General features: G+C 50.0%; 9 protein-coding genes across 11 annotated transcripts; 5 read left to right on the forward strand and 4 right to left on the reverse strand.

The window, feature by feature from the left end:
- Nucleotides 1–2,378: 2,378 nt before the first annotated feature.
- On the forward strand, nt 2,379–3,380 carry FVEG_01319 (hypothetical protein; the record flags this gene model as incomplete). The annotated part of the gene is made up of 1 exon (XM_018888236.1): nt 2,379–3,380. The coding sequence occupies one exon, from the start codon at nt 2,379–2,381 to the stop codon at nt 3,378–3,380; it is 1,002 nt and encodes a 333-aa protein (XP_018744104.1).
- A 1,850-nt stretch (nt 3,381–5,230) lies between these two features.
- FVEG_01318 (hypothetical protein) lies at nt 5,231–5,984 on the forward strand (the record flags this gene model as incomplete). Its single annotated transcript, XM_018888235.1, has 2 exons — nt 5,231–5,468; nt 5,521–5,984. 2 exons carry the CDS (start codon nt 5,231–5,233, stop codon nt 5,982–5,984), a joined length of 702 nt encoding a protein of 233 aa, XP_018744103.1.
- FVEG_01317 (hypothetical protein) lies at nt 5,936–7,776 on the reverse strand. Its single transcript, XM_018888234.1, has one exon. The coding sequence runs from the start codon at nt 7,642–7,644 to the stop codon at nt 6,268–6,270; it is 1,377 nt and encodes a 458-aa protein (XP_018744102.1). The 5' UTR covers nt 7,645–7,776; the 3' UTR covers nt 5,936–6,267.
- A 1,795-nt stretch (nt 7,777–9,571) lies between these two features.
- FVEG_01316 (AGC/NDR/NDR protein kinase) lies at nt 9,572–12,632 on the forward strand. Of its 3 annotated transcripts, XM_018888232.1 has the most exons (5): nt 9,572–9,826; nt 9,881–10,721; nt 10,794–11,294; nt 11,353–11,826; nt 11,880–12,568. In XM_018888232.1, the coding sequence occupies exons 2-5, from the start codon at nt 10,072–10,074 to the stop codon at nt 12,178–12,180; spliced, it is 1,926 nt and encodes a 641-aa protein (XP_018744100.1). In that variant the 5' UTR covers nt 9,572–9,826; nt 9,881–10,071; the 3' UTR covers nt 12,181–12,568. The 3 variants fall into 3 exon arrangements, with proteins under 3 accessions (XP_018744100.1, XP_018744099.1, XP_018744101.1); XM_018888231.1 differs by having other exon boundaries at nt 9,572–10,721; nt 11,880–12,632; XM_018888233.1 differs by having other exon boundaries at nt 9,572–10,721; nt 11,353–12,632.
- Nucleotides 12,336–13,897, reverse strand: FVEG_01315 (hypothetical protein). Its single transcript, XM_018888230.1, has one exon. The coding sequence runs from the start codon at nt 13,614–13,616 to the stop codon at nt 12,894–12,896; it is 723 nt and encodes a 240-aa protein (XP_018744098.1). The 5' UTR covers nt 13,617–13,897; the 3' UTR covers nt 12,336–12,893.
- A 266-nt stretch (nt 13,898–14,163) lies between these two features.
- Nucleotides 14,164–15,608, reverse strand: FVEG_01314 (glutamate-1-semialdehyde 2,1-aminomutase; the record flags this gene model as incomplete). The annotated part of the gene is made up of 3 exons (XM_018888229.1): nt 14,164–14,799; nt 14,849–15,341; nt 15,397–15,608. 3 exons carry the CDS (start codon nt 15,606–15,608, stop codon nt 14,194–14,196), a joined length of 1,311 nt encoding a protein of 436 aa, XP_018744097.1. The 3' UTR covers nt 14,164–14,193.
- A 562-nt stretch (nt 15,609–16,170) lies between these two features.
- Nucleotides 16,171–21,504, reverse strand: FVEG_01312 (hypothetical protein). The gene is made up of 2 exons (XM_018888227.1): nt 21,199–21,504; nt 16,171–21,146 (listed from the first exon to the last, which is right to left on the reverse strand). The coding sequence occupies exons 1-2, from the start codon at nt 21,392–21,394 to the stop codon at nt 18,391–18,393; spliced, it is 2,952 nt and encodes a 983-aa protein (XP_018744095.1). The 5' UTR covers nt 21,395–21,504; the 3' UTR covers nt 16,171–18,390.
- FVEG_01313 (hypothetical protein) lies at nt 16,368–18,335 on the forward strand. Its single transcript, XM_018888228.1, has 2 exons — nt 16,368–16,476; nt 16,545–18,335. Exons 1-2 carry the CDS (start codon nt 16,449–16,451, stop codon nt 18,149–18,151), a joined length of 1,635 nt encoding a protein of 544 aa, XP_018744096.1. The 5' UTR covers nt 16,368–16,448; the 3' UTR covers nt 18,152–18,335.
- Nucleotides 21,505–21,723: 219 nt separating the features above from the next.
- On the forward strand, nt 21,724–23,551 carry FVEG_14809 (hypothetical protein). The gene is made up of 2 exons (XM_018903816.1): nt 21,724–21,852; nt 21,923–23,551. Exon 2 carries the CDS (start codon nt 22,564–22,566, stop codon nt 22,975–22,977), a length of 414 nt encoding a protein of 137 aa, XP_018744094.1. The 5' UTR covers nt 21,724–21,852; nt 21,923–22,563; the 3' UTR covers nt 22,978–23,551.
- The last annotated feature ends 811 nt before the right edge of the window (nt 23,552–24,362 follow it).

Consider the following 24,362-nt stretch of genomic DNA (forward strand, 5'->3'; position numbering starts at 1 on the left):
ATGACTGATATCAAAAGAATCACTCGCTGCCGGGTAAGATACTGCGTGCGAGGCGTGAGGCGAGGTACACGCACCAGGGAGAAACAACCAGGTACGGTGCAGTACTGGTACTCCAGGTAAAGCAGCTTGACCCACGACCACGTTGATTGTGGTGGTGACGACCTCAGCCTACATAATTAGCAGCAAGTGCTCTACTTGGTCAGTTTGTTGAATGATGTTCCCACTCATGGTTCTGCTGGGCTTCTCACGCATCCCGTCCTTGTCCTTGTCCCGTCTTCCAAGCCAGCCTAAGCAAAGCGCCACTTTCTGTCCCTTTGACTGGGCCCCTTGGAATTCCAACCGTCATTTGCCAGAGGGATATGTATTCTTTGGCTGGAGTCCACCGCATATAGATACATACAAGTCAGAAGCGTGATCCACTTTGAACCGAACTCCACCCTTGCTAGGGTCTACAGTCTTCCACCAGGATTCGATTCGTCTCGACAAGGGCTCACTCGTCAACGACAACGCGACTCGCTGTTTGTTCTGCTGCTCCACACCCTCCGCCGTCACCTGTGCTCCGTGCGTAGGTCGTGAGGTGCATTGCCTGGGGCTTGCAGGCTTAGGCCGCTAGGGGGTGCAGGCACTAGAAAACGAGGAGTGAGGGCCCCATCCATCCCTATCCACCCATTTGCGCATTTCGAATCCACCCATTTCACTCCTGTTGGCCAGACTCCTTCGCTCGAGAAGGGAAAAAAAAAAAAAAACTCTGGCTGGGAGTGAACTGACTGACTGGGGGCCTAGCGACTGTCGGGCACTACTACGCTACGCTGGCTGTACGTAGACGCTTGTCTTGGCTACGTACCGAAGCCGTTACTGCTACGACGGTTCCTGTGTCTTGGCTGGAGAAAAGCGGCGTACTCGTACTCTGATGCTTGTCTTGATGCTTGTATTTGCCAGTACAAGTCACAAGTCACAAGTCTCTACATACATACCTACCTATGTACACTCACACTCAGAATTCACTCAGGCTCACTTCACACTGCAACGCAACGCAACAGTGGAGGAACGAACACCCGACATGACCTGAAGTCCACCTCACCTCACCCTGACCCGCCACGCCCACCTCCACACTAGTCTAACTGCACACTGCCTGCACAGCACCTCAAGCACCAAAACTGCCTGCACTTCAGTCGCTGGAAAGGACTGGGCCCTGGCTAGATTGGCCCTGCCACAGTGCATCATCCCCATCCATCCCCATCCCCCATCTCCCCATTTTGCCATCCAATCCGTCTGGGCTGTTCGTTCATCTTTCTCCTGGCCCTGTCCGTACTCTTCTCTTCTTTCATCCTCTTCCACCTCCCTCGTCATCCTTTTCTTTTTCCCTTCCTCTACCCTCATCCTCTTCCTCTCTCCACGATAGAAACCGAATCCTCCCAATTCCTTGACAATCACCAGTCAGCAGGCCTTCATTTGGTTTGTCGACGTTAGGGTTCTGGTCCTTTTCTCTCGCGAGTCTCTCTCCTTGCCCTGTCCGTGTCTCTTCTGCAGCTCGCTGTCACTGTAGACGAAGCTGCATATATCCGACCTGCCTGTTGCAAGTCTCGACTTCGAGTCTTGATTCTCACCAGTAACTTTCGGATCTGCGGTCCCAGGGCTTCCCTCTCCTCCAGCTATACGTTTCCTTACTCTCGTACGACCGTCCCTTTTTCATTCTGGTGAGTGCTACTTGTTTTAACCTTTCCTCTGTTCACAAAATACTGGTCCTCGCCTGTTCGACGGAACAATCTTTGAGTTTATGCTGCCGACATGGAACATCGTTTCGAATCGCCTTATCTTGTTTGCTTTTTAACCGATCGGTGCGCTGTGCCAAATTTCATCACTCAATCTGATTCGATTATTTGGACTCTGCATCTACATCTACGACTACAAAGACGACCCGACCAGTTTTATTTTTTGTTCCCGATACACTGCCGACCACGCAAGAATGAAGGACTAACAGCCAGCTGTACAGATTGGTTGGATCTCAAGAGTTACGAGGTTTACTATATACCATCCACATTGATTTATTCTCGTTTACGCCAAAAGCAATTCTATTTCGGTCCTCCTTCAGTTGACCGTCACCGCAAGACGACTCGACTCGTCTCTGTATACGTTTTATCCTTGCTTGTCGCCCTAACGCGAAGAAGAGCATATCAGTAAATGGCCCGAGTAGCCCACTGATTTCCCGTCGATCACCCTCGACTAAGCCTTGACGCACGCTCGCATTCACGCTCAGCTCACAGGACCGTCTTAACTGTGGTATAAACCCGCAGTTTCGCTTCACGGTCTCAAAAAGCTTAGAATTCCGACAAAGGTCGCGTTCCGATCTTCGTCGGACCTACCCAAATCCTTTCATCATGCCCGGAGGCGTGTGTGCCGTCCTCGATTACGAGGTCGACATGATGTCCGAGTACGTTGCTGAGATGGCCACTCGCGTTGTTACACCCGAGGCTGCAGTGACTTCGCCCTTCCGCAAGTTCGTGTCTCAGATTCTCACTTCCACACGACTGCCCAGCACCACGATCCTCCTCGGAATGAACTACCTCGCCAAGAGAATCAACACCTTGAAAGGACAGGGTCCTTATAAGGCCTCTGAGGGACAGGTCTGGCGCTACCTGACCGTTTCCCTGCTTCTGGGAAGCAAGTTTCTTGATGACAACACCTTCCAGAATCGCTCTTGGTCTGAAGTGAGTGGTATTGCAGTGTCAGAGCTCAACTCGCTTGAGTTCGAATGGGTCGAATCTATGGGTTGGCGACTGTATGTCAATCTCGATATGAGCAAGGACTACCAGGCCTGGCTTGAGAATTGGCGCGAATGGCAAGAGATCAAGAAGCGACAGGTCGCCCAGGCCAGCCGCGAGAGGCTTGCATCTATTGTCCCCGCCATCGACACAGACATCGCCAGACATTCTGGTCAGCGCCAGTCACCTCACTCGCGTTACCTTCAGGAACAGGTTGCTGAGTACGAGCGTTACCAGGCTATGAAGGCACAACAACAGAGTTATCGCCCACGCGAATCTGGCTGGGGCCAAAGTTCTTGGGGTGCCCCCCTTACGCCCCCCGATTCTGGATATGGTACCCCAGACTATGCCATGTCAGCTACATCGAGCAACGAGCGCTACAACGAGTGGTTCTCACAGGCTGCTACTCAGTATGCTACTCGATACCCTCAGCCTCCTGCTCAGACCACTTTCTACCCTAACTCGCGCCACAACTCCTACGGCGGCCACTACTCCTACTCTCAGAACATGTGGGAACATGGTCTCGCCGAGTGCAGCTGTGCTGCTTGTGTGGATCCCATGAAGCAGCAGGTTCCTTACTTCGTGCCTCACGGCTACAGTCAGCCCGTCATGGGCTAAACGTTTTTCAAAAGTTTCACATAATGGCTCTACTCGAGCGCGGTTTGGTCTTGGAAAGAAGAAAAAAGTTTTACAGGGTTTTCATTTTTTTACGGCCACGATTTCCTTTTTATTACACGCATCCCGAGAACGATAAATTCGCATTCAGATACCCCAGGCACGACAAAATTGTTCATAACATGACCTTTCGGCGGATCATTCTCAGGATTTTACTTTACAGCCACGACTTTGATGACAGGAACGGACAAACCTGATCCATCCTCCTCGCGATTCATCGTGACGCGCTACCGTCAACTCAAGTCCGAAAACTGTGGCATTTTCTTTTTTGTTTTATTGGTTATATGTTCTGTAATGGTCATAATCGGCGTTCGGCTCTTTCGTTTTACACTACACGGTTCCGGCTTGATAGACTTGCGGTTTCTTCGGTTTCCAAAGGCTTCTGCGCGCATGACTTACCTCTGTTCAACATTTCCGCCCTCATGGTACACCAAATGGAGTATATCACCGCTTCACTGGAGGTTCGGACAATGAACAGACATTGGCATTATGCCCAAGCGCGGCATCTTTCTTATAGATGGCGACTCAGCAGAACTTGATCGCTGCCACACACTCGACACTAGATTCTGTTGAAGGGCGCAGGATTGTGCGAATCTGGTCACAATATATCCTGACCATCTTTTCTCCTTGATGATCTCGTCGTGACGCAGATCGATATGAAAGTCGATTCGATACGAGTACCATAGGTCGGATGGACTGAGCTATGCGACAGTAATCTTGAGAACGGCACATATTTCACTTTTTTCTTTTCCTTTTTCTTTTCTTTTCTTTGTTATTCTTGCAAGTGGCAGATACGAATTTTGACCACAGGAAACGGTTTCACACGACGGGGTTATGCATTGCGTTCAGCGGGGAAAACAAAGGAATTGGATTTGATCGCTTTGATCATAGGGTTTGATATCATATTGTTTGTACTTCCCTGGAGTTGGTCATCGTCACGGCTCCAGTCTGGAGTGGTGTCAGATTTGACGCCGAGGAAAACGAGTATTGTACTCTTGACTCTTGTCTTTCGCAGGTTTCGGTGTCGGGCATTACAATGAGATGTTACCAACAGGGTGTTGGCATCTGTTTTTCGCCACGTCGGCTTAATGGATTCATTATGTTGCCGACTTTGTTTTTTATTGCTATTGCATCTTTTTTCACGACTTGGTATGATTCTTACGGAGTATTTGAGCATCATACAAGGGGCACGATCCAAAGCAGCCTGCAAGAATCAACTGCTAGGAACCTTTGTGTTGCCATTCAACAAACCGAATGTATTTTTCCAGCCATCCAGAGCTGTCTATAGGTAGTAGTTTTTGTGTACAATGTGCGCAAATAAAAGGTGTTGAAAGCAAAATTGTTTGCTAATTATTCGAATGGCTCAGCCTATTTGAATGAATTTGGTGCAGTTGGAAGATACACGAGATGTCGGTGGAAGAATGACATTCTCAGCATACTCCTCGGTTATGGAGCGAGAGATAACACGAGGTGATGACGCGTGATGGCTACTCAGGTTTGACTCATGCAAAATATGCCTTGCATATCGAAAACACAAAATATTATCACATTACTGCTTGCTACTATTGACAGTTTCCGACCTGATTTGTGCACAAACTATCTGTCTGTGACGGCCTTCGAAGTGGACTCACTGATTGCGTCGTTGACCGGCAGATTATCGGATAGCTGGAGCACTCATTAAAGTATCCTGAGCCGCACCTTTCACATACCTACAGAACGTGATAATGGTCTTATAATTGCTTTCTTTGTCCTCACCGTTCAAGACGCAACCTCCAATTTCAGGCATATAGATAATGTCTAGCCGCTTCGTATCGGCTGGCAAGATCGGCTCATCTGGAGAGATCTCGAAAGACGCGAGTGGTGCAGAATCAACACCTCAACAGCCGCTTCACAGTTCCGCCAAGTCCAAAGAATGGGAAGCGGTTGAGCGACAGTTGGAAGCCGAAAGAAAGAAGCGCGAGGAACAGCGCATCAAGGCTGCTACAGGAGAAGGCGAGAAGACCTTATATGACGTCCTCCAGGCAAACAAAGGTGAGAAAGGCCCTTTTCAAGGTCATTTCACCTCTTTAACTGAACACCACAGCGGCAAAACAGGCCGAATTTGAAGAACAGACCAAACTACGTAACCAGTTTCGTGCACTGGATGATGACGAGATAGAATTCTTGGATGAGATACGTGCCAACAAGCGTGCAGAAGAGGAACGCGTGAGACGAGAGACGGAAGAACGTCTAAGGGCATTCCGAGAGCGACAAAAGGGCGATGCTGCCCAGGGCGAGAATTCTGGTGTCAAAGAAGAAGGCGAGTCATGGGAGATTGGTCGTAAGAGGAAGCGCACGAAAGAGAAAGATGTCAAGGGGCTGAGACGAAAAGTCAGCGCAGCAGAGGAGAAGGAAATTGGGAAGCAAGATACAAAGTCAGTCGAAGGCACGAGTCATGATTCGTTAGATGTGAAGTCCAGGACGACAAGTCAGCCAGCTGCTCAGCCATCAGAGAAGAAGGGGCTAGCATTGGTGGGCTATGGGAGCAATTCAGATGATGACGATTGAAGGTATGAGCGAAGTACAACAGGGTTGAGATTACACGATAAAAGGCAATCAAACGCCATTGAATTATATGGCATAATAGACCATGACCACGCTCGATGCCGTACCTCATTCTATCATTAATGTTACATTTGCACCGGCCCCCGAACTGGTGTAATATACAAAGTTGAAATCTTAACCACGAGATGCACTCCATAACAGACTTGTAGTAGTACATGAACATACATAGCGGTGGCGCCCCGTCACACCGCACCGCCCTTTTCATATCAAAGGACAACACTCCGTTCTACTCATCGCTGTCCACATTACCAACATTGGGCCTCATGGGTTTGGCAGTCACTGATTCGACAGTATAGTTCCACAAGCTGCGGAAGCTTCCTTTTATCCATCCCTCGATCTCGGCCTCAGGGACCTTGATCTGTGCAGCGCGGGCTTCATCTTCAGGGGCAATCTCAAAGCGCCGCATGCGCTGCGCCAATCTAGGATCAACGATCATAGGCGCAGGCCAAATTTTCTCCTTGGGAGGCTCAGAAGGGGCAGCGGCGGTACTGTCGTCATCTTGCTTGGGGGGTTCCTCGGGCTTCCAAACCGACTTGACCCAGTCGTTCTCCTCATGCTTTAGTACGAGCTCCTGCTCATACTGACCATTGGCCTCTCGCCACTCACGAGAAGAGTTGGCGAAGCATACGGCAGCAACCTCGCGGCCGATCTCGTCGGCTAGTTTGCGGCGGTTGAAGAAGCGGTTCAGGCGGACTAGAGTGTGACGGAAGCCCAGGCGGTGGGGAAGAGGGATGGGGTTTGCAGGAGAAAACTCGGCGGGAATTTGAGGGGGGAGATTAGCGATGGAATAATCGGCGGCGGTGTTGTATGGCAGTGGTTGAGGTGGTCGCTCAGGCTTCTTCTCTTCCTTCTCTTTCTTGCCCTCCTCCTTCTCTTCGGGTTGCTCACCTTCGGCCTTGGGAGTCTCGGAATCCGCCTCGACGAGTTTTGTTATAGGCTCAAGCTTTACGGGGGGGTCAAGAGGACCAAGCCAACCCTCGTGTAGTCCCCTGATATATTCCTTCCATGTATGTCGGCCGAAGATGATATCGCCTTTGACACCCTCATACTCAGGAACCTGGTTCTTCTTCCTCAACGACTCAGCTATAGCCTCATCTGTTTGTAGGTCCTCTTCATCTGGCCTTTCGTGCTTCCTTCTCTCTCTACGGATCTTCTCCGCTACGGCAGCTCTTACATCACCTTGTTGTCTTCCCTGAACGAACTCCCAGTCGAGTCCAGAGGCAGCCAAGACGGGCTTGGCATACTCAATAAAATGATCCTGTGCAATTCGTAAACCATCACCAGGAGGCGCCTCGAGGTAAATGGTCAGTTTGCGAGGCAGTTGGCTTGCTGAGGGGATTATGTCCTTTGCAAGAGGGGCAACAGCGTGCTTCCACTTGGCAGTAGCCCTCTTCTTCTCGCGCTTGTCGTAGATGATAGCAGCTGAAATTGAACCAGTGATAGCCCAGAATATGAGCCAATTGCGTGAGGGAAGTTTTCGAGGGAGATTTGGCAGACCCATCATCCGCAGAGCTGGGTTCTGTTTCGGCTTCGGTGTGGGCGCCTTGTACGTTGCGCCGGTGCCGGCAGCGGGCTGCTGCGCTGAAGGATTGGGTTCGGCCATTGTGCGAATCGAATGGCTATGCCGGTGTTTACTGTGTGATCCGCAGGCTTGAAGGGTTGATCGCCGTTGTATTCGAGCCGTTTAAGCCACAGGATAACGAGGGTGTTAGTATCGACCTCGTCTTGATCTGTTGGTCCGCCGAAGGAAAAAATCACGATAAGCAATAAACGGCTCCGATAAGGCCCGGGCGGTCGGGAAGGAAATACTTTAGCTCCGGTCATCATGAACTGAATAGAGGCATCTTCGGTCTTGTATTAACGGAGTGAAATATCAGGATCTGAAACGTGACCAATTCTGACTTCCTTTGACGGGCCCAGTTACGGATGTATGCGATATATTTACTGAACATATCATTTCCTTGTAGTGCGTTGAGAGTCAAAGTCTCCACGAGTCGCGCCAAACTTCCACAAAAGCTTCTAGAAGCGGCAGGGAATAATGTCAGAGGATGGAGTGTTTGTTGTCGATGTTCTGATTTCAGGAGAGCTGTGTAGTATGTAACAGATGAAGATTGGATAAAAAATTGTTGCTTTCCCTGAATGAATTGACTAACTCGGGCTACATAGATATCGCTGCGATGCCATTCAGATTCTTGTGTGATGATCACCGTTGAAGTGCCATGTGGTAAATAGAAGCGAATATTGTATAATAAAAGCCGATGGGAGTCAACGTGGGCATCTGACATCTGGCAATGCTAGGTACAGAGAACTCGAGGTCCTCATGTCTAGCACCCAATGTTAATATAATTTGAGAACTACGCGAAATAGATGGTGGATAACAGAGTAAGCCCCAATCTCCTACAATGGCAATTCCTCTGATGATGCCCATCCTAGCCATCCATAGAAAAATAATTGAGAATAACTACGGGATACTCAAAAGGCTGAGAGGTCCCTGCTACACGTGGGTGACAGGTTCACCTGAAGCTCAGGAATAGTACCACAAACAGCAACATCTGGGGGAACACAATAACAGGGGTTCAGGCCCCTGAGGGGTCTATTGGTAAGGATAGCCTGGGATGAAGATTTACTTAACTAGTGTATACATACCATACCTTACTTTAGGTTACCAGCTTAGTGATGTGGCCTGGATGAAAAAAAGTGCCATGCTACCGAGTATGATAGCCAGATCGCGATTATAAGCCACCACCAACACCGCTTCTTGGTATTGAAAATTAGTTCGAGAGGAGATACGGAGTACAGGAGATGCTGCTACCTTAGTTGGATGCGATGGGCTATCATGAAGAGGAAAAACATTAGTCTCTTAACGTGAATATCTTGCTATAAGGCAATCACATTCTTTATAGGTAGAGGTATTGATTGACATGCAATTCCGCTTCCAGCAATTTCTTGTTCGTAAAATGAATTCTTGCTAATGCCTGAATACCCGTGATCGATTTCTACTCTCGGGCACCCAAGTTGGGTACCTAGGTAGTTAGGAGACTGAGATTATAGCAGCCACAGCACCCGCCATTGAAATGATTGCCACTAAACACCGCTAATTTCAAAGCTAATATGTACGGGCTGGCTCAGGTCGCCCGCCAGGCACGCTTCCAACCTATTCTGTCGAATTGCTGGACCCCTCAGACTGGACCCCTCTGATAGCTTCACATGGAACCAACCTACGGTATGCCACTTCACGGCCCGTCGTGTGCCAGCCGCTAACCGCCAACTTCGACCATTCCTTAGGCCTTGCCTGAACCTACCTATGTACAAAGGTAGGTAGTCTACCTAGCAACCTACCTAGTCTAGGTAAGCCAAAACATCTAGGGAAGGACGATCCATCCCTGCACGTTTCGGCTCAGGGAGCACAAGTAAAGGTCGCGCAGTGCAGGTGGTGATGAAAGTGACAGTGGAAGCGACAGTGACAGTGACGCAGTGGCAGCACCTGTCATATTTGTTCTTAGCGGAGGGAGACTGCTTTGTTAGCCAAACGAAAATCCTCAAGTACCTACCTGGCTCTTGGGCTTTATATACGGAATCCGCTTTTCCCTCCTGCTTCAACTCTTTCTCTCAAAATCATCCATTTTGATTTCTTCTCGTCTCTCCTTCAATCTGAGACCTTCACCGACCGTGCACCAGTCTCTTGGTGCTCCGCCAGAGGTGGCTCTGGTGCTACTTTCCCCGTATTGTACTCCCCTACCCAGGCACTCTCCAGGCAGTTGGCAGTCCCTACCTGAGTAGGTAAGGTAAGGTACTAACCACTAACCTACTGGTACTGTAACTGACCTTCCTGCGGAAAGGTAGCTCTAATCCCGCGCCGCCCCTCGCTCTCCCCTCCACAGCCCCTGGACATGACCCTCCCCTGAAACTTGTCCGCCATCTCGACTCCCACCTCAGTCTCTATTCTTTTCATCTCTTCAAGAGTTGTTCACCAACTTGTCGATACGATACAGGGCGAAACGAGGCGATCGAGACGCCGCAATCAGACAAGATGGACCCCAACAACAACAACAATCGCCTCTATCTCAACTTTGGAAACGGCAACGACCGTTTGACCGCCTCGGACAGGGCAGCATATCCCACTACGCCTTCGACCTTCCCGCAGCCCGTTTTCCCTTCAGCTTCAGGTCAACAGCCTGGTGGATTGCAACCCCAAGGCCAACAGCAACAGCAGCAATATGCTGGTGGCTATGCGCCCCAGGGCTACTTTAATCAGAACCAATATGCCCAGTATGGCGGCCAGCAACAGCAGCAGTCCAATGACTATGCTCAGGGTGCTGGGTATCAACCACGATCCAATACCCCGGGCACCAACGACCCCAATACAGGCCTCGCTCACCAGTTTTCTCATCAGAACCTCGGAGGTGCTGCTCGAGGGCAAGGTTATGCTCGAGGTCCCTCCCCAAGTCAGCGCCCCAGGACCGCCGGTAGTACAGGACAGCAGCCTGGCTACAACAGCTACATGAACGCCCCTCCTATGCCTACACAGGCCTCTGCCCCCGCAGAAGAATTCCAACGTGCACCCGAGCGAAACCCTGATCGATATGGTACAAATGCCAATAGCAACCAAAAGAAGTGTTCCCAGCTCGCCGCCGACTTTTTTAAGGATAGTGTCAAGCGTGCCCGCGAGCGCAACCAAAGGTATGTGCCCACGTGCCTCGGTCTCGCTGCTGTCCATGAGAGTTGTGCAACTAACCCATGATCACTATACAGACAAAGTGAATTGGAGCAGAAGCTCCAGGACCCCTCACAGGGCGCCGCTAGACGTGAGCAGCTCTGGTCCACTGCTGGCAGAAAAGAAGGCCAGTATCTGCGTTTCCTTCGTACCAAGGACAAGCCCGAAAACTATACTACTGTAAAGATTATCGGAAAGGGTGCCTTCGGAGAGGTCAAGCTCGTGCAGAAGAAGGGTGATGGCAAGGTCTATGCGATGAAGTCTCTGATAAAGACAGAAATGTTTAAGAAGGACCAGCTTGCCCACGTTCGATCAGAGCGAGACATTCTCGCAGAGTCCGACAGTCCATGGGTCGTCAAGCTCTACACTACCTTCCAGGACTCATACTTCCTCTACATGCTAATGGAGTTCTTGCCTGGTGGAGATCTAATGACAATGCTTATCAAGTATGAAATTTTCTCGGAGGATATCACTCGCTTTTATATTGCGGAGATTGTTCTCGCGATTGAAGCTGTCCACAAGTTGGGCTTCATCCACCGGTATGTATCATGCTTCCTCACACCTGTTGTCCCGCGAGCATTATCTGACCTTCAATAGTGATATCAAGCCTGACAACATTCTCCTAGATCGTGGAGGACATGTTAAACTCACAGATTTTGGCCTGTCGACGGGCTTCCACAGGCTTCATGATAATAACTATTATCAGCAGCTGTTGCAAGGTCGATCGAACAGGCCTCGCGACCGTAACTCGGTTGCGCTTGACCAAATCAACCTGACAGTCAGCAATCGATCCCAGATCAACGACTGGAGACGATCTCGAAGACTTATGGCGTACTCGACCGTCGGAACTCCTGACTACATTGCTCCTGAGATTTTCACAGGTCACGGCTACACCTTTGACTGTGATTGGTGGTCACTCGGCACGATCATGTTCGAGTGTCTGGTCGGCTGGCCTCCTTTCTGCGCTGAAGACAGCCATGACACATACCGCAAGATTGTCAACTGGAGACAAACTCTGTACTTTCCTGATGATATCACACTGGGTACCGATGCGGAGCATCTTATCCGAAGGTAAGCAATCATCTCGAGAGTCAAGGAGAACGCTGGTTGCTAACAGAAAGTAGCATGGTCTGTAACACAGAGAATCGTCTCGGTCGTGGTGGCGCCCACGAAATCAAGGGTCATGCTTTCTTCCGCGGCGTTGAGTTTGATAGTCTTCGCCGTATTCGCGCACCCTTCGAGCCTCGCTTGACCTCCAACATCGACACGACTTATTTCCCTACTGATGAAATTGATCAGACCGATAACGCCACCGTCCTTAAGGCGCAGGCTATCCAGCAAGGTCACAAGGTTGAGGAGTCTCCAGAAATGAGCTTGCCATTCATCGGCTATACATTCAAGCGATTTGATAACAACTTCCGATAAATGGGTCGAGGTGGCATGGCTTGCGGCATGGTGGTCTCTCCAGGAAGCGAACCTAGTTCTGTGAACGGGCGCTGTCGATAGAGAACTGGACCGCAACCCGGATGAGTACAACGAGTTCTTCAGCAGTTATTCATGACATGATAGACGAAGCGAATGCTGTGCGAGGCTTGCCCGTTTGTTGAGCCTTTTAGCTGTTTCGATGCATGTTTTTGATGATACTATGGTAGCAGGTCTGGTTCAGATGGAGGGACATACAAGTCGGTCAGGACGTTTGCTGTCTGCAATTTGCATCGCATTATACATGACATGTAACAAAACACGAGGTTTCCAGAACTGTTGTAGAAGTCAATAATAACATACTGAAGCAAAAGAACGTAAAGGACGCAACGTGACAGTGCATGTATCAGACATGGGTTGTTTGAGACATGACATTTGAAATACAGTCTGCCATTGCCCATCTTGAAGTCTAACATAACTGCTGTGCCGTGATCACATGAGATTGAGTGACAAGTTGTACATGAAATTGGGCAACCCGTATACAGTAACAAAGCTCTACCGGTGCCCTATTTATTTCGAGCCTCGGGTGCTCCAGATAGAATTATTGCGCATAAACAAAAAAAACTCCCGTGACGCCGTCCCATGACCCGGATATCCTTTTCTTTACTCCCAAGATGCAAATAACCATGACCATCAGAGGGCCAGTAAATGGGCCATTACCTCCTTACCGTCAAACCAGGAGCCGCGTTGAAACGTTCCTCGCGCTCAGTCATGAACATGACCTGAATCCAATACTCCTTGGCATCCGGATCCCAAAAGGCAAACTGCTTGTCCTCGCGCTTGTCAAGCTCACGGGCAGGAATTTTGAAGCCAACTGTCTCGTAAGGTTCGGCGGCAACGAGTAGGTATTGGAAGTTCTTATCGGGCTCCTCGACGTGCTGAGTGAAGGCGTTCATGACCTGCCACTTGGGAGATGTTTCGGGGGTCGCATCGGGATATTGGAGCTGGAAGAGCAGACCCTGCTGACGGGAGACAGGGTCGCGGATCTTGGTGATCTTGTATCCCGGGCGCCCGATCTTTACAACGTTGCGACGCTGCGCGAAGCCTGCACCTGTCACTCCAATGGGGAGACCGGTAGCTGGGTCAACGGCGCCTTGACGACCTTCTTTTTGCTCACGAGCAGCGCGACGGGCGAGGTTGGTCTGATGTTTCTTGCCCTGGGTATGGGCAAGGTAGGAGCCATCATTCTGATGAACCGTGAGACAAAGACGGCACTCGAACGAGCCGACGTGATTCTTGAAGAAGTAGGGGTCCTTGTCGAGGTCGATGGTCTCGAGAGCGAGCTTGCGAAGGCGTTCGCGACGGTCGGCGTTGGTGGCGGACTGAGAAGCGACGCCTCCACCGCCGAATTTCGAGCCGGCGCGGTTTTGGAAATCCATCGTCGGAGATTTTGTGATGTGATGGGAATTGAAGGGTTGGTTGGCGCGAGGGTGAGAAGGTAAGAAAAGCGCGATTGCAGGTGGGAAGTACGTAAGGTATGGTTACATTTGTGAACATGACCTTACCTTACCCAAACTGCCAAAGAATCTAAGTGGAGACAAAGTCAAGACGACCTAAGGTAGGGTCTCCAACCAATCAGACGCTGAAACTGCACTTGAACAACCTACATTATATTGGCCATATATATCATCAGACAAATACTGGTAAGACGGAGATATTGTTTCCGCTATAAAAGTCAAATCCCCAGTTCAACCACTGTTTCATCATTGATTTCACTTTATCTGCAGTTCAGACGCAAGGGCGGTTGGTCACGTGCCTAGGCACGTGCATTCAATTGATGCTTGAGGCAGATAAACCTTAACTGATATTGACTCCTGTAATTCTGGCCTACTATAGGGGCCTTACTGTTTAAGCCTCTGTCTATAAAGTTAAAAGCTTGATAGCCCCGAATAAGGCTGACGGCAACCGGAAGGAAAAAAAAAAAGTCTAATAAAGGTATCATAGTACGACTCGTACTTAGATTTTAACCATTTCCGCACGCTTGGAAACCCATGCCTCAACACAGCTGACAAATCTATCAAACTCGCCCATGGGAGTGTCGAGCACCAAAGCCATGAATCCTCTTCGAACGATCCAGAACCCCTCCTCCATCATATCAAGCCAAAAGAGATCCCTCAAGGAATCGAGTTCTTCGACTTCACCAGATCTTTCGATCACACGAGAACCGTCCTTGGGAAAATGGATCCCCATGATAGTGCCGATACCAGTAAAGAGCACTCTTGTGCCCTTTGTTACAGCATTGAGTCGGTCCCTGAGCTCATCTCCAGATCTTGTGAATTGGGCTGCAACTTCAGGCGTGTAGACCTTTGTTAGGCCGGCGTAGCCAGTGTGCGTCACCAGAGTGTTGTTGTTAAAAGTGCCTGAATGCGAGAGAGCAGTGGGGAGTCGTGGATCAAAAGCAGCCATGATGTCTGCTCTACCGCCGAAAGCACCAAAAGCCAGGCCTCCACCAAGATACTTTCCAAACGTCTTGAGGTCTGGTTTGAGTCCCCTCATCTCGGAGATACCCCCTCCTGAGAGACGGGAGGTCATGACTTCGTCGATGATGAATAAGGCGCCGGCCTGAACCTATGAGTATACAAGATGAAGCCGACAGAGCACGCAGACTTACATTTCTAGCAATCTCTTGTATGCCCTGAAGAAATTCAGGGTGTCCTGGAATGCCACCTCCAGAGCCTTGCATTCCTTCCACCAACACAGCAGCAACACCCTCACTCTCGATAGCAGCACGAGCGCTGTCAAGATCGTTGTACCTGGCCACGACCCAATCATCCAGGTCGACATTGTTGGCCTCTGGGTTTACTCCCTTGAATCCTATTACAGCACCATGATAGCCCCCACTGAAAGTGACGACTTTTCTTTTATTGGTGAAAGCCCTGGCAGCTGCTAGAGCGTGGATGTTGGCTTCAGTACCGGAGTTGCAGAAGCGTACATGTTGCAGATTGAAGCGACTGCAGATTTCGCGAGCGAATATCTGCTCCTGAGCTGTATTGCCACCAACATTCATGCCTACATTGTCAAGTACATCTCGAATAGCCGAGATAATTACGGGGTTGGAATGCCCATAGAGAGCAGCTGTGAACTCGCCGGTGAAATCTGTATAACTGTGTGATCTGTAAGAAGAACTGCTGGTTGGTTGCAATAGCCTACAAGACCTACGCATGTCCATCCTCAGAAGTAATTTGATGGCCTTGGCCCGACTTGATCACAACGGGGAATGGACTGGCGTGCAGAACAGTCCTCGTGTTTCCGCCAGGCATTGATTTGAGAGCCTCGTCGTGAAGAGCCCTGGATCGAGGATTACGATCAATGTATCGAGTCGTGGCGGCCTCGAGTTCCGCCTGGATTTGCTGGATGAGTTCTGAAGACATGGCTACTATGCCTACTAACTCAGGCAGGTACTTGTGGTGTTGACTTGGCTTTTAGTGTAAGTGTGTGCTGACTGACATCCAAGCAAGAGGAAAGGCGCTGTATTATATGTGTTATTTTAGAATCGATTTCAGTTGGTCGACTAGGTTTACAACGATACACGGTATTTCGCATTTCGGGAACAAGTGATGGTCATAATGTTGATATGTTTGTTGTGGTGGTTCTCGGGTCTAGGCACCTTGGTAGGATCCAATGTCATCGGGTTTCGGGTCTGGCGTACCTAAGGCATACCTAGTTTCCACCGACTAATATATTCACAACGACCCAAGTTAGGTAAGGAGCCGCTAAAGTGACCATATCAACAGCGGGTTGATGAGTTTAGCTAGATCAGAGTGATACTGGAAGTCCTCGTATCAATTAAACCTCTTGGGCCATGTTACAATCACTACGATATTAAACCCAACACTGGACGTTTATGAGTGGATATGGGAACTTGAAGAGTCTCAAACTGGACGAAACATCCAGCAGCAGGAAATTGAGACTGTGGCTTGAAACCTTTGATTTGTGACTTAATGATATATTTCATCATTATCTGTAAATACGTAGTACCTACCTGAGCAAGCCAAGGTAGTAAGTATCTCAATGGAACTCATTAACCTCAGGTTTCCCATAGATGTGTACGTACCCGCCGAAGTGGGGGAAGAAAAGCGGTCTGGAAAATAAAAGCGGCAGAATCTAATTATCCCACTTAATTTTTCAAACTTTTGGCCGAGACTACACCAGCCAAGACGAGAACAAGACAAGCCGATCACAGTAAAATCAAGTCAAAGATTTCACTCACAATGGCCGGCTCAATCACCAAACCCAAGAGTAGGTCGAATCAGCATAAACAAACCCCACCCAAATTTACTGCCTCCAATGCTGACTCGATTGTCCAGAGCCCAAGTCTAAGCGAACTCCCGTTCGTCTTCGCCACAAGATCGAAAAGGCTTCGGCCGCAAAGCAAAAGAAGGAGCGCAAGTTGGCAAAGAAGAACCCAGAATGGCGATCAAAGTTAAAGAAGGACCCCGGTATCCCCAACCTGTTCCCCTACAAAGAGAAGCTGCTCCAGGAGATTGAAGAGAACCGTCTAAAGAAGGCCGAGGAGGCGCAAAGAAGAAAGGAGCTGGCCAAGGCTGCAAAGACGGGCTCCAAGGACGAGGCGGTCACCGCCGACGTCCAGGTCGACGTCGGCGACGAGATGGACGAGGACGGTATGGACGAGGATATCGACGAGTCAAACCCTATGGCTGCGCTCATCGCGAGCGCCCGCGCTGCTGCTGCTACCTATGATCGACAACTCGCTGACGACGACGACATGGACGAGGACGACGATAGCGACGACTCCGACAACGACCGTGGCCCTGAGATGTCCATTGGCCAGGCCTCGTCGAGAAAGACCTACGACAGAGTCTTCAAGCAAGTCGTTGAGCAGGCCGATGTTGTTCTTTATGTCCTTGACGCTCGCGATCCCGAGGGCACCCGCTCTCGCGAGGTTGAGCGCCAGATCATGGCTGCCGCAGCTGGCGGCAAGCGACTGATCCTGGTCATCAACAAGGTCGATCTCATCCCTCCCAAAGTTCTACGGGACTGGCTTATCTACCTGCGACGATACTTCCCTACTCTGCCTCTCCGAGCCTCTGGCGCTGCTCCCAACGCCCACACCTTCAACCATCGCGATCTGACCGTCCAGAGCACCTCCGCCACGCTCTTCAAAGCCCTCAAGAGCTTTGCCGCCAGCCGGCAACTCAAGCGCGCCGTCTCTGTTGGTGTCATCGGTTATCCCAACGTTGGCAAGAGCTCTGTTATCAACGCTCTTCTCTCAAGGATGAGCGGCAAGGGTGGCAGCTCCTCCAAGGCTTGCCCTGCTGGTGCCGAGGCTGGTGTCACCACAAGTATTCGCTCGGTCAAGATCGACAGCAAGCTCACTCTTCTCGACTCCCCCGGTGTTGTCTTCCCCTCATCGTCTTCCACCCAATCTGCTGGTCTTGTTTCTCTCAAGAACGCCACCGAGGCACATGCTCACTTGGTTCTCCTCAACGCTGTGCCCCCCAAGCAGATCGACGATCCTATGCCCGCCGTGACTCTTCTCTTGAAGCGTCTCTCAGCCTCTCCCGATCTCATGCAGAAGCTCACAAGCGTTTACGATATTCCTGCCCTCCTCCCTGATCGTACCGATGGTGACATCACCACCGACTTCCTCGTTCAAGTCGCCCGCAAGAGAGGCCGTCTTGGTCGTGGTGGTATTCCTAACCTCTCTGCTGCTGCTATGACAGTCGTCACTGACTGGCGAGACGGCCGCATCCAGGGTTGGGTTGAGCCTCCTGTTCTAGCTGTCGAGTCGACAACCACCGCCTCCAAGCCGGCCATCAAGAACGCCGGTGAGGACGAGGTAGCTGCCGACCAGAAGCAGATCGTGACCGAATGGGCTGCCGAGTTCAAGCTCGAAGGCCTATGGGGTGACGACGAGGGCAGTGCCGAAGCCGCCGATGCTATGGAGCAGTAAAGAAAAAGTGTTTCAGCGGTTTTGTTCGGCAAAATGACGGAAGGGTTTAACATGAGTTCTTCACTGGAAAGTTTGGCGTTTCATGGATCTGGTAGACCGGTTTATATCCGCGCATATACATTCGTAAAAAAAACAACAATTTGTCTCCCCAAAACTCCTACATGGTTTACCAAGTGACTCGTAGATTATGCATGATGCCGTATGCCTCCCAATACAACCCAGCTTTGGCTCGTCTATATCTATGCTTCGATCAATTCCATCTTGACACCGCGTTTGCCCGTCATCTCATCCTTCTCGTCACGGACTCTAACCCTGACTTTTTGGAAGAGTTCTACCTTGATCTCGCGGCTTCCCTTGGTTGTAAGCGTGTATGTCTCTGCGTCGTACTCGGCCTCGGGCTCAGGCTCCGCAAGGTCTCGAAGGCGGATCAGGCCCTCTGTACCAAAGCGTGGAACAAGGACGACGAACCCGTTGCTGAAAATCTTCATCACGAATGCGTCTTCCTCCGCAACCTTGCCCTTGAGGGCTTGGCCGACATAGTAAGCGATGCTGGCACGACCGGCCATCTGAGCGTTGCGGTGGCGCACGTTGATATTCTTACAGACAGCCTCAAGGCGACCCCGGCTGCGTACGTTAGGGTGTATGGCCTCGTAGTCGATGGCAGCAGCGAGCTGTCTGTGGGCAAGAAGATCGGCGTAACGGCGGATGGGAGAGGTGAAATGCGTGTAGATCTCTGAAGCAAGACCGTAATGGCGGAATTCAGGATAGGCCTGTGTTCCAGAGCAGAAATACTCTGCACTCATCATGCAGCGAGTAGCCATGATACGCACAAGGGTGTTGAAGAATGGCTCCTTGGGGTCCACGCACTGATCCAGAGAATCCGCAAGGGCCTTGCTGGAACCGGTCCGCAACTCCATGCCACGCTTGGTGCGGAGTTGGTTTGATAGTTCATCAAAGTTTGTCTTTGGGGGAGCCGCGTGACGACGGAGAATGGCAGTTTGAGGAAATGCTTCATAAATCTTGGCTGCAACGCTCACGTTGGCGAACAACATGAACTCTTCGACGAGAGAGTTTGTATCGAGAAGCTGCTTTGTCTTGACATCAATAGGATCAGACGTCTCAGATTCAGTTTGCACCTTGACTTCTGGGGAGGAGAGGCTCAGGGCACCAGCATCCATTCGCTTCTTCTTTAATTTCTTGGATAGCATGAGAAGCATACGCATTCCCTTGGTAAGATCGTCTTGCTGAGACTCATCGTCGATTCGCAACTGAGCCTGTTCATAACTGAATGCTTCTCGAGATTTGATGACAGACTTGGTGAAGCGAACGTTGACGATGTCAGCATTGTCGTTCAGCTCCCAGAGCACCGAGAATGCAAATCGCTCAACGTAAGGCTTGAGCGAGCAAAGATCGGTACCAAGAAGAGGAGGTAGCATATCGATACGCTTATCGACGAGATAGACTGTGGTACCCCGGATACTGGCTTCAGTATCCATGGCATTGGCAGGCTTGACAAAGTTGGACACGTCGGCGATGTGAACACCAACTTCATAGTTCCCGTTAGGGAGCTGCTTGGCATGGAGGGCATCATCGATATCCTGGCACCCAACAGGGTCAATACTGCAGATGAGAAGACCTCTGAGATCCTCCCTCTGCTTCCAACCAGGATCTTCTAGGCTTGTCGGCACCCTCCAGTCGTGTCCCTCTCTGGGAAGGCAGTCCAGCACGGTCTTGGGAAAAGGCCGATATTGAACATCCCACTCCAGCAACAGAGCTTCGGTCTCGGCCGATTTGGTCTCCAGCTCACCCAAGGATCGCACGAAATGTCCGATAGGATGTCTTGAGTCGCGCTCCCAGGCATCAATGGTTACCAACAGGCGCTTACCAAGAAGGTCAGCAACCTGGCGCGTACGAAGGCGGATTTTGGGAATCTTCTTGTCCATTGGAATGAGGAAAACGCTATCCTGCTTGCGACCTTGGCTGGAACCCATACTGGCTGACGATGGGTCAATATGACCAACATACTGACGCCAGTTGCGCTTGATAACACCCACAACCTTGGCCGTAGGCTGAGGTTTGCTCTCCGATGCACTCTTCTGAGTCTTCTTGACCTGCTCTTGCAAGGCCTTTCGCTCCTTCTCAGATACGAGATCCTGGGTCTCCTCCACATCTGCATTCTCGTTCTTGGTGATGGCGTCCTCCTCAATGATCTTTGTCGAAGGTTCTTTCCACTGATCTTGAGGAAGAACTTCAACGACCACAACATCACCATCAACGGCTCGGTTGATGTTTTCGCGGCCCAATACGAGAAGAGGTTTGGGGAACGCCGGTACTTTGATTGAACCCTCGAGGTAGTTATATGGCGACACATTGAAGATTCCTTGATGCATTAAACCAGCCTTGACTCCAGTCATCATCCTTGACAGGGTAAAGTACTCAGGGTACAGCATCTGGCCCTGCTTCTTGAAAGACTCTTGGTTTTGGGCTTCTGCGACTAAATCTAGTAGCCTCTCGCCATCTTCGAGGCCACTCACATAGTCCCGGAGAGAAGATGCATGAAGTCCATCTTCCTCGGCCTTGCGAAGGTTCTCTCGATCATCGCTGAGCATCACTACTGCTGGGAGATTTTTCGCTTTTGTCCTGGCAAGATGTTCGCCGTACCACTTGACGGCTAACCGCACAGCTCTGTCATTCCTGTCATTCACAGTCTCATTTGCCTGGCGGTGGACGAATGTCTCGAGCCTAAAGTCGTTGAAAAAGACGTAAAATCTCTTATCCTCGCTCTTTGTGAGTCCCACTAGACGGTTGTAGAGTGGTAATGACCGATTTCGCAGCTCCTCGAGTACTGTTTGCAGAATGATAACATCATAGAAAGCTGAGCTCTGCTCGAATAGGTCCATTGCGTTGAGCAGCGCGTTAGTATCAGGCACCAGGTAATGGCCCTGAGGGAAAGTCTTGGTGCCTGCTGGCTTGTCCGAGAGCACAAAAGGCTGAGCTGCAATACTCATTAATGAACTGGACGATTCAGGCGGAAGTAATAGTCTTACCTTGCTGAGCAGCATTTCTAGGGGCTTCCTGAAGACAGGCTTTGCAGAGCTTGGAAGAGCAGGGGATGTCAGTTCGTAAGTAGACTTCTCTCACGATTTTCTGTACTTTGCCACTCCTGGTTGATCGCACGTAGACCTTGCTGGAGATGTTTGAGGCCAGAGAATCTGTCTCGGTAGATCTTTTTAAGCTCGCCATATTCGACAGTCTACTTTTCTCGCGGCGTGGTAAAGTTTAGAGTAGATAATAATGATGAAAAGACTGTTGATCGCAAAGCGCCCGAGTAGGCGATAGTGGGGCGCTTATCGATAAGTCAGCAATGGTTTCATGTTCTTCGAAAGTCCTGCGAACGAGCAGGAATCTTTGGTAATAGTCTTGAGGGCTATTACCCCTGAAGGACGTGAAAAAAAAAGCAAGAGTAGATTTCTCTCTACACTGGCTGTAAAGAGGACTCTAGACGATAATTTCCATTACTTCTTTGCCTTTCTTGGAAATATATGTTTAAGCAGATCCTTATCACATGACGCTATAGTCACGTGCTCTGAACTTCACCTCACTCACCTTCCTCTCAGATCTTCTATCTGCAGATTACGTTTCATACAAAATTCGACGCCCTCAGTACCGAGGCCTTGAGATTCAAATAAAACAGATCATGTGTATGCTTTTCGAGTGAATAGCTGTTGTCTTGGAAGCCTGTTGCTAAGCTGCTGCCTCTTTCTCCATCAGTTAAATACAAATGACTTACGCGTATCCGAGCCGACAGTCGCATGCTATTCAAATCCACAGAATCCATAGCATCTCTCCATATCTGATTGGGATTCCATTTTAATAAATGGAGAAAAGAAAAAATCATTGGACTTTGCCTTAGTTGCACTCAGAGCGCCAATCCAGAACCTGCGAGGTCTTGTCAGCGAGACCGCATACTACCTATACGACAGTTTCAACATCTTCTATGAGCCAATCATATAAGCCTTATTGAGTTAATCTGTCAAAGGGACAGGTTCAAAGTCCCAAATGCATACACAAAGTTGTGCCATCCCACGCGCCCTTTAGGTTGCGTTCAGTTACCCTCTCCGACACGGGCTCAGAGACGTGTCTTTCCTCGAAGCCTGTTGCATGATATGACTTGATAGACAGGATTAAGTGCCTAACAGAGTCTCGTCAGGGGAAACACTGTTAGCAACTACGAGCGCCGCATCTGGTCAAGTCCTACTATCTGCATGGATACGAGCCAGGAATCGTCATACTGATACAAGGAGAAAGTTTGGCCATGAAGTGCTATGATCCATTAGGGGGTCTGTCTATTCGCTGTGTGAGGTGTCAAGGCTCGCACTTTTTACCCTCTCACGAACGTCGGATCCCGAGTCATGTTAGCAAGAGCTTACCAGGGAGATGGCCAAGCACCAAATGTTCACCCGGCTCAAAAATATACAGCCTCTATATCCCTAGGGTCTCACCAACACCTAAGAAGTTTGGAAATACCCTCGGATTTGTTTTGTAGTCCAGCATACGCTGTCTCGTGGAGGTCGCAATGCTGTGCCTCAGGGGTTGAGCATACTGCAAAACGGAAGAAATTACTGACCTCATTCTCAGAACTGTTACCTCAAGGAAAGCAGCCCTTTCGGCGCGTCCGTCTCCTGTGCAATTATGGAGTCATATTTCACGGTTCAATACCACAAGGATTCTCAGCTGATAGTACACCGGCTGCTTCGGGGGGCCCAGAGCCGACAGATTTGCCTGATGCGACTCGAAATCAATGTTACAGCGATGGACACATTTGACAGCCAGCCTCAATATGCAGGTAGCGTTCTGAACCAATGGCAATCTCGCTATGCGCTGTCATGAGAAGTATTGATACGGAAAAGGATTGACTTGGCAAAGCCTCTTCAGGCTCCGAGGGTTCACAAGGATACCGCAGGGCTGCCGAGCCCATCAGTAGAAGTTCTCGACAGATGCGCTTTCCATGTCATCGTTATATTCTTCCCGCAGGCCTCGGACATTGAGTCACGCATGATCATGTTGAGTTGGCTTCTGTCCCACCATTGGTCCTAGCCATCTACAGTATCATTCAAACATTCTATCTTTAACACAGAGTATAACTTGACGAGCACAACATTATTGCTCGATTCGTTCCAATTTCTACTCCACTGCCTTGCCCGATGGAGGCAAGTCAATGTGTTTGTAAAGTGTACTATGGCTGGTGATATGAAGCCTGTGCGAAGGATGGGAGGGATATCACAACGATAGTGGCAAATTCTAATATTAGCAAAGTTGTCGAGAACGATAGCCGACAGGGCAACAGTGACCTACGGGAGCTTACTGCAGTCGCGAGATTGCTGTCATCAATATCCCTGTAGCATATTACTATGACTGAGGTTGCCATTATTGATATCGCTTCGAGATTTGAAACAGATCTTGGAAAACCAAGCAACTCACACCGGTAGGGCTGCCACAGCTCCCAAGATTGGGATTGGTATTATTGACAATATATCGATATGGCGATTCTTCACCTTCAGTCTGCCTGGGGGAGGGGGGGAGACAGATGCAACCAGCCGAAGTATTTTCTGCCAACTGCAGAGCCTTGGTTGTTGCAGATTGATGGGCTTTAACAGACCCGACAACTAAGCTATTCGGGTCTATTGTCAATCCCTTGATTTGTGAATTACTCGATTCTTCAACCAGTTTAGACGAGCGTCGTGTTTAGCATATCCAGGCGTAGCTGTGGCCGGTGAGCAGAACCCTAGGACGACGCGTCGATCCATGTGATGGGCGAAGGGGTAGCAGCAGGCTGCTGTATTAGGAAATGCATGACGCCGGGTACTGTTAGGCTCGGGGGTTTGTTCAAAGTCTGAGATGCGGCGCGCGTCGGAGAAGAGCTCACGGGGTCGCGTTTAGCGTGCAACAAGAGCTCGTAAGAAACAAGAGGATGCATGTCCTCAAAGAGACTTTGCAATCGAGCATGAGAGGAACATGATCTCCTCCTGATTACGAAGGGCTCAACGTCAGCATATGGTGGACAACTTATACAAAGCATGCCTCTTTGCTTTCATGGCACAAAGTATCTCGAGAGCATGGCGCGCGTCGTAGAAAAGGAAGCCTCACGGCACAAACTTGAACATGTCGATGGTAAGGACTTACTTGGTGAACAGGAACTATCATTCTGCCA

Source organism: Fusarium verticillioides, chromosome 1 (assembly GCF_000149555.1).
Source record: "Fusarium verticillioides 7600 chromosome 1, whole genome shotgun sequence".
NCBI lineage: Eukaryota > Fungi > Ascomycota > Sordariomycetes > Hypocreales > Nectriaceae > Fusarium > Fusarium verticillioides.

Coding starts and splice junctions, on each gene's coding strand:
- FVEG_01316 (XM_018888231.1), top strand. CDS start 10,072: ATGGACCCCAACAACAACAACAATCGCCTCTATCTCAACTTTGGAAAC. Junction 10,722..10,793: donor GCCCGCGAGCGCAACCAAAG/GTATGTGCCCAC, acceptor ATCACTATACAG/ACAAAGTGAATTGGAGCAGA. Junction 11,295..11,352: donor AAGTTGGGCTTCATCCACCG/GTATGTATCATG, acceptor GACCTTCAATAG/TGATATCAAGCCTGACAACA.
- FVEG_01317 (XM_018888234.1), bottom strand. CDS start 7,644: ATGGCCGAACCCAATCCTTCAGCGCAGCAGCCCGCTGCCGGCACCGGC.
- FVEG_01313 (XM_018888228.1), top strand. CDS start 16,449: ATGGCCGGCTCAATCACCAAACCCAAGA. Junction 16,477..16,544: donor CTCAATCACCAAACCCAAGA/GTAGGTCGAATC, acceptor TCGATTGTCCAG/AGCCCAAGTCTAAGCGAACT.
- FVEG_14809 (XM_018903816.1), top strand. CDS start 22,564: ATGTTAGCAAGAGCTTACCAGGGAGATGGCCAAGCACCAAATGTTCAC.
- FVEG_01312 (XM_018888227.1), bottom strand. CDS start 21,394: ATGGCGAGCTTAAAAAGATCTACCGAGACAGATTCTCTGGCCTCAAAC. Junction 21,147..21,198: donor TAGAAATGCTGCTCAGCAAG/GTAAGACTATTA, acceptor TGAGTATTGCAG/CTCAGCCTTTTGTGCTCTCG.
- FVEG_01315 (XM_018888230.1), bottom strand. CDS start 13,616: ATGGATTTCCAAAACCGCGCCGGCTCGAAATTCGGCGGTGGAGGCGTC.